Below are 17,623 nucleotides of genomic sequence, written 5' to 3'. Positions count from 1 at the left end.
TTATCCAAATACATTTAAACTCCGTTTTTCACAATTCCTGACATTTAATCCTAGTAAAAATTCCCTGTCTTAGGTCAGTTAGGATCACCACTTTATTTTAAGAATGTGAAATGTCAGAATAATAGTAGAGTGATTTATTTCAGCTTTTATTTCTTTCATCACATTCCCAGTGGGTCAGAAGTTAACATGCACTCAATTAGTATTTGGTAGCATTGCCTCTTAAATTGTTTAACTTGGGTCAAACATTTCAGTTAGTCAGCCTTCCACAAGCTTCCCACAATAAGGTGGGTGAATTTTGGCCCATTCCTCCTGACAGAGCTGGTGTAACTGAGTCAGGTTTGTAGGTATGCTTTTTCAGTTCTGCCTACAAATGTTCTGTAGGATTGTTGTCAGGGCTTTGTGATGGCCACTCCAATACCTTGACTTTGTTGTCCTTAAGCTATTTTGCCACAACTTTGGAAGTATGCTTGGGGTCATTGTCCATTTGGAAGACCCATTTGCGACCAAGCTTTAACTTCCTGACTGATGTCTTGAGCTGTTGCTTCAATATATCCACACATTTTTCCTCATGATGCCATCTATTTTGAGAAGTGCACCAGTCCCTCCTGCAGCAAAGCACCCCCACAACATGATGCTGCCACTCCCATGCTTCACGGTTGGGATGGTGTTCTTCGGCTTGCAAGCGTCCCCCTTTTTTCCTCCAAACATAAAAATGGTCATAATGGACAAACAGTTCTATTTTTGTTCCATCAGACCAGAGGACATTTCTCCAAAAAGTACGATCTTTGTCCCCATGAGCAGTTGCAAACCGTAGTCTGACTTTTTTATGGCGGTTTTGGAGCAGTGGCTTCTTGCTTGCGGAGCGGTTGAAAAACGAATTTTAATGACTCCAACCTAAGTGTATGTAAACTTCCGACTTAAACTGTGTACTGTACAAGGACAGTACAAGCTCGTTACGCACTCTGTACATTATTCACATTTTATAAGAATGCAACATATTTTAATTGCTCCCCGGGAGACACGTTTAGGATTCGGCAAAAACCGGTAGTAATAAAGAGGGGACAGCGTAAAACAACCTATTGCACAATTCCACAGAAAATTATGAATATTTCCTTTATAAAGGGGTTCAAGTTGTTTTAAATAAATGTTATTCCAATTCTACTATTAAACTTTTATTCCAGTGTAGTCTCCAACACTGACAGCTTTGTTGTACTGTGCTGCTTTCTGTTGAAGCTTAGTATCTATTGTTTTTTTTATTACAGATTTCCAAGTTGTAGTTAAGGATTGTTTCTCCATTGTTGATTCTAGACGGAAATGCATCTGTTGGTGTATTCTACAAGATGACTTCTAAGCTTGATTTAAAGTGTCAATAGGAACCACTGGCATCACTAAGCTGACATCTGGATGTAAAAAGAGATTTCTAAGGACAGTAATTCTCTTTGGAAAATATGATTTCCCACATTGCTTTGGTCACACTGTCAACTGTCATGTAATTCGCTCACTGAAAGGTTTCATGCAAACCATCAAGTTGTTATTGATAGTCTTATGCACTTATTAGCATGTAATAAAGTTGGGGGAGAGAGACAAATCCATATCGTGATAAATTGCCTGAATTGGTACTATAAATAGCATTCTATGTTTATTAACATTATTGTGCACCTCAGTTATTTTTTTGTTACCCTGTAACTACTACTACTAGTTTGACAGTTGTAGCCATCAATTTTTCCATTAACAATCACCCATATTAGCAAACGTATTTAATTTCAAATTTTTCTAGTATAGGCTGCTTATCGTAATGAAGGACATCAGCAAAATGATTGCGATAAGTGATTGGTATGGTCTGTGTCGATAATGTTCGGTTTATCGTCCCAGCTCTATTTCAACCTCCTCTTGTGATTAATCTCATCTTGTGTTTACACCCCAAAAAATGTTCAGGAGGCTCAACTTGATCTGGGTTCCTACTTCCTACCGTCTGTGACCCTGTTGTCTGTGGGTAAACACGTGAAGGAGGGGGGGGGGGGGGGTTAATCAGTGCATTCTTATCACTCGCACACACACACACTGAATTTCCTTCATTTTTCTTATCTTTCCAGTGCAGGATTACAGAATGGTACAGATAGTTACATCTTTAGAGTGTCTGGCCAGAGGCGGGATCAGATCTGGAACACGTGCCCTGGGAGTTGTGATGTCAGAGCCTCTGTTCCACTGCCTTAAACTGCTTTCCTTCCCCTGCTCTCTGCCCTACAGTCACACGGGGGTCTGAAAAACATTACTAGCTGTCAAATCTTTGCTTCTTCTGTCCTTGTTTCCTCAATTCCTTTAAAAAACCTTAAAGCTCATTGGAGGAGCAGGTTCAAGGGAGGGACCTTGAATCGTCTCCACCAATCAATGTGCTTTGAAAGGAATTGAGGAAACAGCAATAGAGGAAGCAAGGATTTGATTGCTGGTCCCCACTCCTCCTGAGCTCATTTCACAGGCTCACTTTTAGTCTTTTATATTTGGAATTCCCATTGTTAGAACCTATGCTGCCCATGATATACTAGACAACATACACATGGCCAGTACATTCATAAAAAGTGCCATCTGTTTACGTCATTACCTAGCAATGCACTACTACTACTACTACTACTTTTACAGATCCACTGCCCAGCTATGCAATTTATAAACTTGATCTCCACTGTAAAAAGTGTCTAGACATAATCTCCAACATTTGCAACATTGTTGCAATATTGAAATTCGAACTCAACCAGTGTTCAGTGAATGTAGCATCAGGTTTTGTAGAAATTGTATGGTTTGGGAAAGAATCTTGCTTTTTAATGCTGGTAGCTCATTGTTAAAAAGCAATAATACACTCGAGTCCATGTGTTATGACATCATGTCACAGCTATGATAAAAATGTTATGACACATGACCTTTCATGTATTATTGCTGAATTGTCCCTGTAAAATAAACGTAATAAATAACATGTCACCTATACAAACTCCAGCTCTTTTTCGTGGTCCTTTGAGCTGGATAAGAACAATGGTCCTGCAACCTGGCTAGTGGGTCTTTTTCATTGTCTTGTGACCTTAAGAAGATTGATTGAGAAGGTTGGAGGCGTCAGGAGACCGTCCTCCGAGCACGCAAATTGGAGCACGGGAGGGTCCAAATCAAAGTATGCGAAACGGAGCATGGAGGGCACTTCTCGAATGCGTACTCAGTTTGTACATATTTTGAAGCATGCATCGATACAAAGTGTGCAAAGAAATATGACGCAGCCATGTAATAAATTATGCAACATTTCTTGAAATCAGTGGCGGCCATTATTTGAGCTGAAGCAAAAGAAAATACACTAGTATGCATATTGAGAAACACCCAGTATGTCCTGAGGTGACATGTGGTCATCAAAATGTCCTAGTTCACTTCCTGCCAATCAGTCTGACCTGCAGCAGAGGTGTAATAAGGCTGCTGGTCATTAAATCAAGGAGAATGTGTCCTTTATGGTTATATAGCCGTATTGCAAACATCTGTATAAAAGGGACTGGTCCAGATGAACACAGTCCGGAGGCATCAACGTTCATGTCATAGGGGTTAATACACACCGACAGATGTTTTCAGCTGTTGAGAGCACATCGTGTCTGAAGTTGACCCTGGCTTTACTGCTTGACCCTACTGCTATACGAACGTGTTTACTTCCTCTTCAATGAGCCCTAGTTACATGGAGTTTAGCGTGCACAAATTTGGCATTGCGTGTGCTTCCTGTTTCCAAGCCAGGCAGTCTCCTCATATAGCCTAGGCTACTCATTTGCAACTGATGGGTTTTCAGTCTCTCATAGAGATTTTTAACTCCTCCAAAGCTGGATTTGTGTTGACATTTGAATGGACACCTGCTGAATGGCACAATCCTTGCATTATTTGTAATGATTTTATGATTAACATTTAGATTTTTGGCAGACATAGATGAACAGTAATTAACACTACCAGGGTTTTTGGTGACAAGCCACAATTTTTTCAGCCTCGAGGTTGAAGAGGTGCTGTTGTGCCTTCACCACACTGTCTGTGTGTGTGGACCATTTCAGTTTGTCAGTGATATGTACACCGAGGAACTTAAAACTTTCCACCTTCTCCACTGCTGTACCATACCGTCTGTGGATAGGGGGGTGGTCCCTTTGCTGTTTCCTGAAGTCCACAATCATCTCTTTTGTTTTGCTGACATTGAGTGAGAAGTTATTTTCCTGACACCACACTCCGAGTGCCCTCACCTCCTCCCTGTAGGCTGTCTCGTCGTTGTTGGTAATCACGCATACCACTGTTGTGTCGTCTGCAAACTTGATGATTGAGTTGGAGGCGTGCATGGCCACGCAGTCGTGGGTGAACCTGGAGTACAGGTGGGGGCTGAGCACGCACCCTTGTGGGGCCCCAGTGTTGAGGATCAGCGGAGGGGAGATGTTGTTTCCTACCTTCACCACTTGGGGGCGGGCCGTCAGGAAGTCCAGAACCCAGTTGCACAGGGCGGTGTCAAGACCCAGGGACTCAAGCTTAATGATGAGATTGGAGGGTACTATGGTGTTGAATGCTGAGCTGTAGGCAATGAACATCATTCTTACATAGGTATTCCTCTTGTCCAGATGGGATAGGGCAGTGTGATGGTGATTGCATCGTCTGTGGACCTGTTGGGGCGGTAGCAAATTGAAGTGGGTCTAGGGTGACAGGTGTGACAGGAGGTGATATGATCATTGACTAGTCTTTCAAAGCGCTTCATGATGACAGAAGTGAGTGATACAGGGTGATAGTCATTTAGTTAATTTAGTCATATAAAGAGCTCCAGCCCATGATAAAGCAAACACTAAAAATAGAATGGAATAAATACTTTTTTCCCACTGGAAAATACATGCATTATAAGGCGATAAACGAAGAGGTTTGAGCTGGTTTGACAGACAATGTGCGTTGCAGTGGCTGGTTCGAGTCAGCACTGTAACCTTTGTGGAGCCCAGTCTGTCTGCGTTAGCCTCCCCTCAGCCCAGGCTGAAGTGCTTTTCCAGCCCTGTGCATCTCAAATCAGGAGTTTAGCCTGCTGTAGCGTCTGTTTATGGATGGATATGGGGATGTAGAAAGACAGCTGGAGAAGCTGGGACATCACATGCCAGTGGAAGTAAACTGCAAACTCTGTGTCTGCTGGGATAAAGAGTGAGAGGATGTCTGCTAGTCGTTTTACCTGGGGCTTACTGGGATGTTTGTTTGTTTTTGTTCTCTTCGCCGGATCGGTGCTAGCTGTAAAGCGGCTGATGAAGGAGGCTGCTGAACTGAGGGACCCCACAGAGCACTACCACGCCCAGCCACTGGAGGTGAGTCACACCTGGGACTCACTCGGGCTCATCAGCACCACAAACATCCCTGTCCTCCTCATTATCAACATAGTGTGTCATGGGTGTGTGCTTCCCTATATGTTTCTTACAAATCAACAAACAACCCCCACACAAAACACATTGAGAAGGATGTTCTCTAGCTAGCTGGACCAATCATTGAAATGTGTTAATTTGACTGACTTGTTGTGTACCCGCAGGATAATCTGTTTGAGTGGCACTTCTCTGTCCGCGGACCCCCTGACTCGGATTTCGACGGTGGGGTTTACCACGGCAGGATCGTGCTGCCCCCGGAGTACCCCATGAAGCCCCCCAGCATCATTCTACTCACAGTAAGCACCCAAAACACACACACTCATACACACACACACTTATGAAGATATCCCCCTCTCTCGATCAATCACAGCCAATTATGTGTTAGTTGAAGTAACGATGAAGGGCAGCTAATCAAATGATCAAGGCTGGAAGATGGACAGCTATAGACATCTTGCCATAACCAACAGCCACATCTGGTTACATCACACCGAGCCACTACTGTCAGAACAAGACCTAGCTGTCTTTGCACGGTCATTGCCCTGTCACAGAGGATTTGAATGGTTCTGTGGTAATGCACCAATAATAACCTGAAGAACCAATGACCGGCTGATAAAAGCCAGTGGATCCGAAAGGTTGTGACAGTCTTTATGCCCAGTCTCTTTTTTTATATTTATTTTCTCAGCTCAGGCTGGCAGGTTTTTCTTGGTCTTTGAAGGCGCTCTCTTTCTTTTTCTTAACATCCCATCCCCCCCATCAACCACTCCCAGCCTCCCTCTACCCCCCCCCCCCCCCCCCACCCCCCCTCTGTCGGTTTTCACTGTCTCCTTGTTGCTTGTTCAGCCAGGTTGTCATAGGATCTTGATTACCATATCGCTGTCTATCATAGAAATCCTATAAATCACTACTCTATATATGTGTTATATATGTAATTCTATAGTTATGCTTCTTTTTCAGCCCAATGGGAGATTCGAGGTGGGGAAGAAGATCTGTCTGAGCATCTCCGGCCACCACCCAGAGACATGGCAGCCATCTTGGAGCAGTAGGTATCTCTGTGTAACAGGTGTCACTGTGCCTGCTTTAACAGTATAGCTTCCTTTCCTCACTGGCACTCGATTTCGGATCCTCTGTCTCGCAACCACACGTGACTGCCCGCTTGATAACATCTTAGCCAACTACGCTCCCGAAAATGTAGCAGTTCGGTAGTGTGAGTAGAGAAATTTCAAGCATAAGAGTCAGGTTACCAATCCAACTCCGTTACACCTGCAGCTATATGCCTCCTCTAGCCTGTTCCCCCTACTCCTCCAGCTGCGGCACTAAAACTTAGCCTAGCATCCCCACTCACTTGCTCTCTGCCTGGCAGGTACCAACAGGAAGAAATGAGACGTAGCTGACGTAGTTCCCAAAATGTTTTGCATACGGGATGATTTCTGTATTTTGAATGTTACATATCTTGAAAACTTGATTGCTGACAAGCAAAACATTTTGGGACTATGTCAACAATGGACTAATGATACAAATACCCAAAGATTGTTTTTGGATGGAGTTTTCCTTTAAGACTTTTCGTTTGAATTTAAGTGAAGGCAGATATGCAAATGTTTTTGTTTTTTTGGCTCAACTTTGTTCTACATTGTTCAGTCATTGGTTGGGCTTTTCTCCCACAATTTAAGGAGTCAAAACTGGAAGCGCCTGAAAAGAAGCCTTCATAGCAGAACAAAGTAAATAATATAAAGTTTTACTTGAAATATAGATTTGACTCGCACGTCTTATTTACTCGCAAAAATCTGTGTTGGCAGCAGGCAATCTGCTTCGTACCTTAAGTCTGATATTTCCATTATTTTCTGGCCTGATTTCAGTTACCACCATTAAGCCATCCTTTTTCAGAATATTCCCCTCATCTTACTCTCTGTACCAAAAGCATGAAAATGTTATCAGATAGAATTCAATGGGAGAATCTAGATGTCCCACACTGCATTTATTTCTATTACTTTAGGGGTATTTTGGATGAGCCAAAAAAAGCTTAGTCCACAGTAAGGGTGAGGGAATTAATAACAGAATTTAATCATGTGGACAAACAGGTTGTGACAGACAACCTCCCCCTTTTGCCCTCCAGGGTCACATGGCAAAACAATGAGGCCATGCCCCAGAGATTGGACCTCCCCGGCTGTGTTTTTGGTGTCTCATATCTCCAGTACAAGTTCACTCTGGTGCATTACCAGCTCACAGTGGTGGAAAAGCTGGATAATAAATTCCAGTAGAATCTCAAAGACTGGGTCCCAAATACACTGAACAAAACAATTTCAAAGATTTTACTGAATTACAGTTCATATAAGGAAATCAGTCAATTGAAATCAATTCATTAGGCCCTAATCTATGGATTTCTCATGACTGGGAATACAGATATGCATCTGTTGGTCACAGATACCTTAATAAAAGGGGATGTGGATTAAAAAAACTGTCAATATTTGGTGTTACCACCTTTTGCCTCATGGAGTGCGACTCTTCTCCTTCGCATAGAGTTGATCAGGTTGTTGAATGTTGTTCCACCCCTCTTCAATGGCTGTTCCAAGTTGCTGGATATTGGTGTGAACTGGAACACACATCGATCCGGAGCATCCAAAACATGCTCAATGTGACATGTCTGGTGAGTATGCAGGCCATGGAAGAACTGGGACATTTTCAGCATCTAGGAATTGTGTACAGATCCTTGCAACATGGGGCCATGCATTATTATGCTGAAACCTGAAGTGATGGCGGTGGATGAATGACACGATTATACAATGGGCCTCAGGATCTCGTCACGGTATCTCTGTGTATTCAAATTGCCATCGATAAAATGCAATTGTGTTCGTTGTCCGTAGCTTATGCCTGCCCATGCCATAAATCCACCGCCACCATGGGGCACTCTGTTCACAACGTTGACATCAGCAAACAGCTCGCCCACACAACACCATACACGGTCTGCCATCTGCCCGGTTACAGTTTAAAACCGGGATTCATCTGTGAAGAACACACTTCTCCAGCGTGCCAGTGGCCATTGAAGGTGAGCATTTGCCCACTGAAGTCGGTTATGACGCCGAACTGCAGTCAGGTCAAGACCCTGGTGAGGACGATGAGCAAGCAGATGAGCGTTTTGTGCATATGGAACATTTCTGGGATCTTTTTATTTTAGCTCATGATTTTAGCTCACTTTAGATTTTATATTTTTGCTCAGTATAGCACCCTATTCCCTTTATAGTGCCTGTAGGCCTCTGATCACAAGTGGAGTACTATTAAGGGGATAGGGTTCTATTCGGGACACAACCAATGTCACCGTAGGGCCACCCACATTGATTCCTAGCTTATGCTTGTTTTCAGTACACAAGCCTACACTCACTGGTTTTGTAATTTGTGGAGAGAGAATTCAGACTATCATTTTGAGAGCATTCTTCAACTAAATCTTGATCTGGGTAGCAAGCCTCCTTAATATCTCTCTCTTTACCTCTAGCTCTTTTCTCACTAGCTGTCCATTTTCTGCCCTCCGTTAGCCTGCTGCTGATGTTTTAGCCTTGATTTCATTGCTGCTTATACCCCGACATTTTTTTTTGTGTGAAAGTGTTGTAGGTTATACCCTTTCTAGCCTTTAAAAAAAAAGTTTGTTCGTTCAAATCATCCATGGGTTTTGAGCTCTTCATCAATTCAACATCCAGGTGCTCTGAGGTTGAATAGAGAACCTCCCCCCCTTAAAGCAGCCATATCATTGAAATGTAGAGAAGCTCTGTCTGTCTCCTGAACATGTTGCTATAAGCGTCCCATCAGCTGGAGAAATGATATTTGAGGAGTTGCAGAGTGTGAATGTCCTGTAAATCTAGGCTTACGCAGTAGAAAACAAAGCATTCCTTCCGCAACGCACGACGTAAAATGAACGGCGAACTTTACAGAATGTGCCGTGGTATTTCGCGACTCACCTTATAAGAGTTGACAAAGTATGATTTATTTTTTTTGTCTTTCATAACTTTTTTGTTTCTCCCTTTGTTTTTTCTCTCTTTCAGTCAGAACGGCACTAATAGCTATAATCGGATTCATGCCAACCAAAGGAGAGGGTGCAATCGGATCTCTTGATTATACCCCAGAGGAGAGGAGAGCCCTTGCCAAAAAGTAAGATTACATAGATTAGAGCTCTCCACTGTTTACTCTCTTTCCAGTGCATTTACCCTGTGTGCACTAACGGATGGATGAGTGGTGCTGATAACAATGTTGTGAGAAGGGGGGGGACACAACAGTCTGGAGTGAAATGTCTGTTTGCATTTTGTTTCAATGTGTCCCTAACCCTTATACGCATCATTACACAATACACACATTAGGCCTGTATGTACAGTTAGGAGAACAAGTATTTGATACACTGCCGATTTTGCAGGTTTTCCTACTTACAAAGCATGTAGAGGTCTGTAATTTTTATCATAGGTACACTTCAACTGTGAGAGACGGAATCTAAAACAAAATCCAGAAAATCACATTGTATGATTTAAGTTATTAATTTGCATTTTATTGCATGACATAAGTATTTGATCACCTACCAACCAGTAAGAATTCCAGCCTCACAGACCTGTTAGTTTTTCTTTAAGAAGCCCTCCTGTTCTCCACTCATTACCTGTATTAACTGCACCTGTTTGAACTCGTTACCTGTATAAAAGACACCTGTCCACACACTCAATCAAACAGACTCCAACCTCTCCACAATGACCAAGAGCAGAGAACTGTGTAAGGACATCAGGGATAAAATTGTAGACCTGCACAAGGCTGGGATGGGCTACAGGACAATAGGCAAGCAACTTGGTGAGAAGGCAACAACTGTTGGCGCAATTATTAGAAAATGGGAGAAGTTGAAGATGACGGTCAATCACCCTCGGTCTGGGGCTCCATGCAAGATCTCACCTCGTGGGGCATCAATGATCATGAGGAAGGTGAGGGATCAGCCCAGAACTACACGGCAAGACCTGGTCAATGACCTGAAGAGAGGTGGGACCACAGTCTCAAAGAAAACCATTAGTCACACTACGCCGTCATGGATTAAAATCCTGCAGCGCACGCAAGGTCCCCCTGCTCAAGCCAGCGCATGTCCAGGCCCGTCTGAAGTTTGCCGATGATCCAGAGGAGGAATGGGAGAAGGTCATGTGGTCTGATGAGACAAAAATAGAGCTTTTTGGTCTAAACTCCACTCGCCGTGTTTGGAGGAAGAAGAAGGATGAGTACAACCCCAAGAACACCATCCCAACCATGAAGCATGGAGGTGGAAACATCATTCTTTGGGGATGCTTTTCTGCAAAGGGGACAGGACGACTGCACCGTATTGAGGGGAGGATGGATGGGACCATGTATCGCAAGATCTTGGCCAAAAACCTCCTTCCCTCAGTAAGAGCATTGAAGATGGGTCGTGGCTGGGTCTTCCAGCACGACAACGACCCGAAACACACAGCCAGGGCAACTAAGGAGTGGCTCCGTAAGAAGCATCTCAAGGTCCTGGAGTGGCCTAGCCAGTCTCCAGACCTGAACCCAATAGAAAATATTTGGAGGGAGCTGAAAGTCCGTATTGCCCAGCGACAGCCCCGAAACCTGAAGGATCTGGAGAAGGTCTGTATGGAGGAGTGGGCCAAAATCCCTCCTGCAGTGTGTGCAAACCTGGTCAAGAACTACAGGAAACGTATGATCTCGGTAATTGCAAACAAAGGTTTCTATACCAAATATTAAGTTCTGCTTTTCTGATGTATCAAATACTTATGTCATGCAATAAAATGCAAATGAATTACTTAAAAATCATACAATGTGATTTTCTGGATTTTGTTTTAGATTCCGTCTCTCACAGTTGAAGTGTACCTATGATAAAAATTACAGACCTCTACATGCTTTGTAAGTAGGAAAACCTGCAAAATCGGCAGTGTATCAAATACTTGTTCTCCCCACTGTATGTATGTTGGATACTGGTGTGGTACGCACTAGCTTTACATACAATTTTGATGGACTAGCTGTACATGCAGAACATATATTGTGTGACAGGCATCTGTTCAACAAAGTTGAGCATAAAGCAAAGCTTATGCAAGCATGTCATGAAATTAACACCCTGGCCACAGTGGATATGCCCTCTACAAATAGCTATGCTCATTACCAGGGAAACCAAGGCACCAGCATTGGACCTTATGAGATGGCAGCATTAGTGGCTGAGGGAAAGGGTCTCTGGCTGACACGTCTGGGCATCTTGATGCTCTTCTTCTCGCATTGGTACGGGTCTCTCCCTCTGAAGAAACTCGCACCGAGCTCTGACTTTGAGATGTATCAAAAGAGCAAGGGGTCCAGCGGTTGCGTCCCAAATGGCACCCTATTACCTTTTTTTAAAGGGCTCTGGTCCAAAGTAGTGCACTCTCAAGGGAATCGGGTGCTATTTGAACCGCATCCCAGATGTCTGTTGTATTTAACATATCAGGACAGGGGTCTTTAACAACTGGCTGTTTAATTAACACATGAAGATGAGATGTGACACAGGAACATATCCCTGTCTATAAATACATACAGTGCACACCCTGCCTGCGTGGCTGTTTATCTTCCGGATGAAAGAAAGGCCCGTTTCACGAAAGGCTGTCGTGGCTGCTGCTGAGAGAGCAACTTCGCTTTGATTCAGATCTCCCGTCTTGGTTGTCTCCGTGCCCTGCGGTAATTGTGAAAGCTGTCAGTCAACGTCGGGGCCAGGGGCACCCAGCAGGAAGCAGCGAAACAGGAGAATAATCCGTAGTTTTCAGAGTTGGCTCTGTTTCCTGACAGAAAAGTAAACTGATAGGGAAGTTTTGCTGGCTCCCAGACTGCTGTAATGACAAGTGTTAATAATGCAGAAGTTAGAGGAGGAAAACATTTCAAATGGTTGTATTTTCTGCCTATTAAAGCATGATTTTGGTTGGGGGGGGGGAGTACATTGGAAGAACAGCAACTCTTGGGATGTCATGCTTGACTTCGTTGATGGAATTGTAACTGTCAATATCGCTCTCCAAGCCACAGTTGAATATTTTCTTCACATGATGAGTTTCAATCCATACGTCTTGTCAGATTGTCTGAGTCATCTTTGACTAACCAAATCTCCAAGAAGTTTCTCTAAGTTTGCTATTGTTGTGCTTGGAGCTCCAGCCAAATGACTCCGTGCTCTATTTGAACAAACCTAGCGCAATGGTAAATCTTAGCGCTGGTGGTAGCGTCATTGGTTCGGTTCAGGGTGTGTCAGAAATATTTGTTATTTTCACAACCGGAATTATGGGCGCGGTGGCATGAAATTGCTAGGTTTTGATGAATAAACAAGTTGTGTGTGTCGACGCTTGGCCCCGCACTGGTCAATCAGAACTTGCGCCAAGGCTAAATATGTGGTTGCTTCAAGTGGTGTATTAATGGTCTTTTATGTATTGCATTGTCATCAACTATAATTCAAGTGTTAGTCTGTTATAGCCTAGTTCTTTAAATAGCCTGCCCCTTATTTGCTAAGTATGTTGAGCATGTTTGCAGTCCACACTTATAATTGCATTGCTTCAATATGAAAATGCACTGTTAACAGAGAATTTGATGTAAATGGCATGTTATAGAAGGGTCCAGACACTTTTAAAAAAATCTTTTTTTTATAGCTATTTTACTTGTTTTTGAGAAACTTACCCCCAACCAATGATTTAATTTCCTGATCTTCGTTGTGCAGTATGGGGGCTTTGAAAAAACATGAACAAATTGTAATTCCCAAACTTTATCCGCAACGTTCTATTCCAAGGATAATAAGATTGTGGGAGCTGTTTTGTTGGAATCTCTCCTGGCTCAAAGTAGAGGAGATATTGACTGCACCACTACTTGTCTTTGTGACTTCAACACATCGCACAAACTATCTGTTCAAACGGCTAACACACAGCTCAAACACCCATACAAGACATACTACCAGGTGTCTCTTCACAGTCCCCAAGTCCAGAACAGAGGCTTGGAAACACACAGTACTATATAGAGCCATGACTACATGGAACTCTCTTCCACCTCGAGTAACTCAAGCTGGCAGTAAAATTTGATTAAAAAAAATATTTAAAAAAAACATAAAACAACACATCAAGGAACCACACGGACTGTGAAAAGTCATACATACACACACATTGCAATATTGTACATTTTATATTGTACATTAGTAATATAGGAGCAATGTACATGTGTATAATGCACAATGTCTTGTATGATGTTTTATTTATGATGGAGGCTATTGTTTTATTATGATGCACTGTTTTATTCCTGTTTGGACCCCAGGAAGAGTAGCTGCTGCCTGGGCAGATCGTACTAAATACTAAACGAACACAAATCCAGGCCCTCTTTTGCCTAGAGGACTGCTGGGGTGAATTATTTCCCATCATTTATACACTGAGTTTATATATTGAGTCACATTTTCTCTACCCGGCTTGTCAGATTAATCCACTTGACTCCAGGAAAACCAAGAAAATTCAATGTAAACACTTTTGTCCATAACTCGCTCTCGCTGACCTTCTGACAGATCCCAGGACTTCTGCTGTGAGACTTGTGGCTGCTCCATGCACTTAGCCCTTCTGGCTCCCTCCCCCACAAACCCCAGCCCCGAGGACCAAGAGGACCAAGAGCTTGCCCAGCAGATCAACTTCAAGGTACAACTGCCTACCAGCCACAATCTTACCCCAGCCACGGTGTGTTGTTTATTTACATTTTAGTCTCGTCACTTTTCTTCAAAACCTTTTACCAGATGTCAGAACTGGATGAAACACGTGTTTCCATGTCTTAACCCATTTGTGCAGTCAAGCAGTCACATACAGCAAAGATAGGGCTTTGCACCTGAGGAATATTGTCTCAGCCCGCTGACAAGAGCTGGAGTACATTGTGTGTGACAGCAACCGTCAACTGTGTATTTGTTTCTGCAGGCAGAGTCCAGGCAGGGCAGTGTGAGCACAGGGGCAGAGAGTGAGCCCCCCACAGAACCCCAGGGAGAGACATCCTCCTCGGGGAGACAGGAGGAAGAGGAGAACGCCCAGGCTGAGCAGGTGAGGAACACCATCAGTGTTATAGTAGCTGGTGTTGGACTGTGAGATCAACCAATTAAAACCCAGCAGCACTTTTTCCTGCTCCTGACATAGGCTCCATTCAAGTCCCTTTCTGAGGCACTGTGAAAACAGACAGTTGGAAAGCGAGAGCGAGACGGCTGGTGGATGAGATTACCCTGCACCACAAACCTCCCACCTACACATATTTTAATAAGCAATCTCTGCTACCTACGTGGGCAGAGAAACAACTGCATACTGAAGATATTTGCTATGCTAGGGGATTATTCATGTATTTGCTATAGAACAGGTTGGTATGGTTGCGTAGTTGGCATGGTTGCGCACGATTGTGCCACCTTTGTCGCAGACGACGTCCCGAAGACTGTTTTCTCCGGCGACGTTGTCGTTATTATTCCCGAGCCATTAAATGAAAGAGTTATTTATGAGAGGAGTGGCGCGGGTGTCCCGGGGGGGTCCCGAGGCTCCAGAATGGGGTATAAAAGGGAGAACATGGCAACGTTGTTACCCCGTAAATGATCCCTAATCTCTCATAGTGCTTTATATAATGCCGTGGCTCCACTGTGCTGCATCAGCCTCTGTCACTCACTCAGTGAACAGCACCTTTTTTTATTTTTTTTTAAATCAATGTGTTTAATGGCTCGGGAGGTAATCATACTGTATGATGACGGTGCAGGCAGCACTCTGCTCTCTGGCCCGCCAGGTTCTTCACTGTGCATCAACTCACTGCCAGTGAGACATGATGCCACTTTCTAGCAGTCCCCTATGACAACACTCATAACTGATGTTTTCTTATAAGCCGATTTACAGCTAGATATCAGCGTTTATAATGTATTATTTAATAGCATAATTATTTATTTGGAAAAGATGATTAGCAATTTTGAGATTGCAGTTTCCAAGCACGGTGAAGATGAATGAAGGGATTATGTTTCTTCATACTTCATACATAAGGGTCTATGTGGATTTTGGATTCAATCCCTCTGAACTGAACTGGCCTGAGTAGGAGAGAAAGAGCGGGGATAGTCAAAAAAATCGACTGCTGGATGCACTAGCAAACGACCGGTGTAACCTCTGGCCGGGAGGGGGACCATTCTGGTTCTGTGGTTATCCCACACCTTGACTGCATCATCACGGTCTGCCTTGCTCTCTGTGTAAAACCTGAGCTGTGCCCTATTGCTCTCTGTTTAGTCATCACCTTTAAAGCAACTTTAAATAAGACTGTTCCCCCTTCAAAACAATCAACGGTAGCCTTTTTAGTTGCTATGACCTTAGTGTATTTTCATGGCTGCAACTTAAGTGTTATTCCCAAGACCAACTGTTAACCAATATGCACATTTGCTGAGAAGCTCATGAATTAAACACGTTTTGCTGTGAAGTAACACCATGTCTCTGGTGGTGGGAAAAAACGATGTGCTTCTAGAAAGATGGCCCAAAGTGTGTGTGTTCATGCAGTGTGTGTGTTGGTCCACTGTCTGATCCTGTATATGCTATGCTGTGCTCCCTGCAGGCCGAGGCGGCTCCACCTCCCAGTGAGGAGGAGACGAGTCCCCCAGCCCCCAGCACCCACCAGCGCCGGGCCCAGCAGCAACAGAGAGACCAGATAGAGCCCCCCAGCAGGCCCACTTTCCCCCACACCGCCACCCCCCACCCTCCTCAGGACACCAGCCATACGGGCTCTGTGGTGCTCATCGTGGTGCTCGCCCTGCTCCTGGCTGCCCTCATCTTCCGCAGGGTCTACCTGACCAACGAGTACAAGTTTGACTACGAGCTGTGACAAAACTAACCTTAACCTCCCCAGCCCCACCACCCCCCTGAGTCGAGTGAGTCAACCGCCCCTCCTATCACCTGACCTGACACCCTAGCTGGCAACAAACTGACTTTCTCTTTACCGTGGGCTTCGAAGACGGCTTGGTTTACAATGAGGGTAACTTGCATTCCTGTGGAGGATGGGGTTGACTCACCACCACAACACCTCCCAAGGTGTCTTCTATTACTTTGAATTGACTCTAGAGTGTATTACATTTTTTAGAATGGGAGTATTGTATCCAAACCTCCCCAATGGAGAGACACTGTATCAGACCTGGGTTCAAATACTATTTAAAATCTTTCAAATACTTTTGTTTTTGCTCTAGCCTCCCTGGAATGCCAGTTGTTTTTTGTTTTGGAATATGTAGCCAGGCAAGCTCAAGCAACCACAGATAAAGTATGTGAAATTATTTCAAATAATATTTGAACCCAGGTCTGCTCTAGTTCTCCTTTTTTAATTAGTCAGGCATCTGTTTATCATAGAAATTGCTGATTGCTCTCAATATTTAAACAAGACAATGCTGTGTCATATAACATGTAAACAATGAAGGCTATTAAATTGTTTGTCTCAAAATTATTATTTAATTGTGCAAAGGGAAGCAATATGATTACCATTTTGTATACAGATAAGATGCTAACAATTTCTGCTCAACTGTTATGTCGTTTACATATCTGACTGCCTAGCCAATGCTCTGGCTGTTCCTACTTTGCAATAGCAGATACAACCTAGTTAGTATACATACTCTTGTCTGTCAATCTTATAGCCTGAGTGCCAGTCTGTTTCTGCTCTCTTGCCAACTCCTTGTCACTCAATTTCATGAGCTTAAAGGAAAGGGAGATTATAAGAGACTGTACGACTATAGCTTATATTTTGAAGTCCTCAAAAGAAATGGGATTGGGGACTAATGGAGAGGTTTAAATGTTGTGTGCACATTTTACTTCCAGGCAAATAAAATGACCAGAATAGGGCCTCTCTAAGTTTGAAACATGTAAGACCGCTTGATTCATGTCTCAAGATGTAATTTAGACATCTCTCCATCTTTTTAGACTGTATTTAAACCATACATTAGGTTTGAACATTGTATCAGAAAATAAATGCCTTGGAATTTTTTTTCTGTGTCAGTCTTATTTCTTTCTGTGTCATGACGGATGGCTGAAAGTAACACTTAGTTATCCATCTCTGCTCAAGCCATTAAGTAATCTGGAGAGCGTTGAAACACATGTACACATAAAGGATCAGATTTCATCATCCAGTAAGTTCTTTAAAATATGTACAGTGCATTCGGAAAGTATTCAGACCTTGACTTTTGGACATTTTGTTACGTTTCAGCCTTATTCTAAAATGTATTCAATCGTTTTTTTCCTCATTGATCTACACACAAT

General features: G+C 43.4%; 1 protein-coding gene across 1 annotated transcript in view; it reads left to right on the top strand.

Annotated features, from left to right (window-relative positions):
* Window positions 1–17,351, top strand: part of ube2j1 (ubiquitin-conjugating enzyme E2, J1) — a 31,606-nt gene extending 14,255 nt beyond the window's left edge. The window contains exons 2-8 of the mRNA XM_038963019.1: window positions 5,251–5,324; window positions 5,543–5,674; window positions 6,333–6,417; window positions 9,407–9,512; window positions 13,903–14,029; window positions 14,300–14,419; window positions 15,942–17,351. Of these exons, the coding sequence (XP_038818947.1) occupies window positions 5,251–5,324; window positions 5,543–5,674; window positions 6,333–6,417; window positions 9,407–9,512; window positions 13,903–14,029; window positions 14,300–14,419; window positions 15,942–16,208 (911 nt within the window). The 3' untranslated portion in view covers window positions 16,209–17,351. The remainder of the gene's footprint in view (window positions 1–5,250; window positions 5,325–5,542; window positions 5,675–6,332; window positions 6,418–9,406; window positions 9,513–13,902; window positions 14,030–14,299; window positions 14,420–15,941) is intronic.
* The last annotated feature ends 272 nt before the right edge of the window (window positions 17,352–17,623 follow it).

The sequence above is a fragment of the Salvelinus namaycush genome, chromosome 24 (genome assembly GCF_016432855.1).
Source record: "Salvelinus namaycush isolate Seneca chromosome 24, SaNama_1.0, whole genome shotgun sequence".
Lineage (NCBI taxonomy): Eukaryota > Metazoa > Chordata > Actinopteri > Salmoniformes > Salmonidae > Salvelinus > Salvelinus namaycush.
The sequence above is the reverse complement of the archived record's forward strand: the minus strand, read 5'-3'. Positions and strand labels throughout refer to the sequence as shown.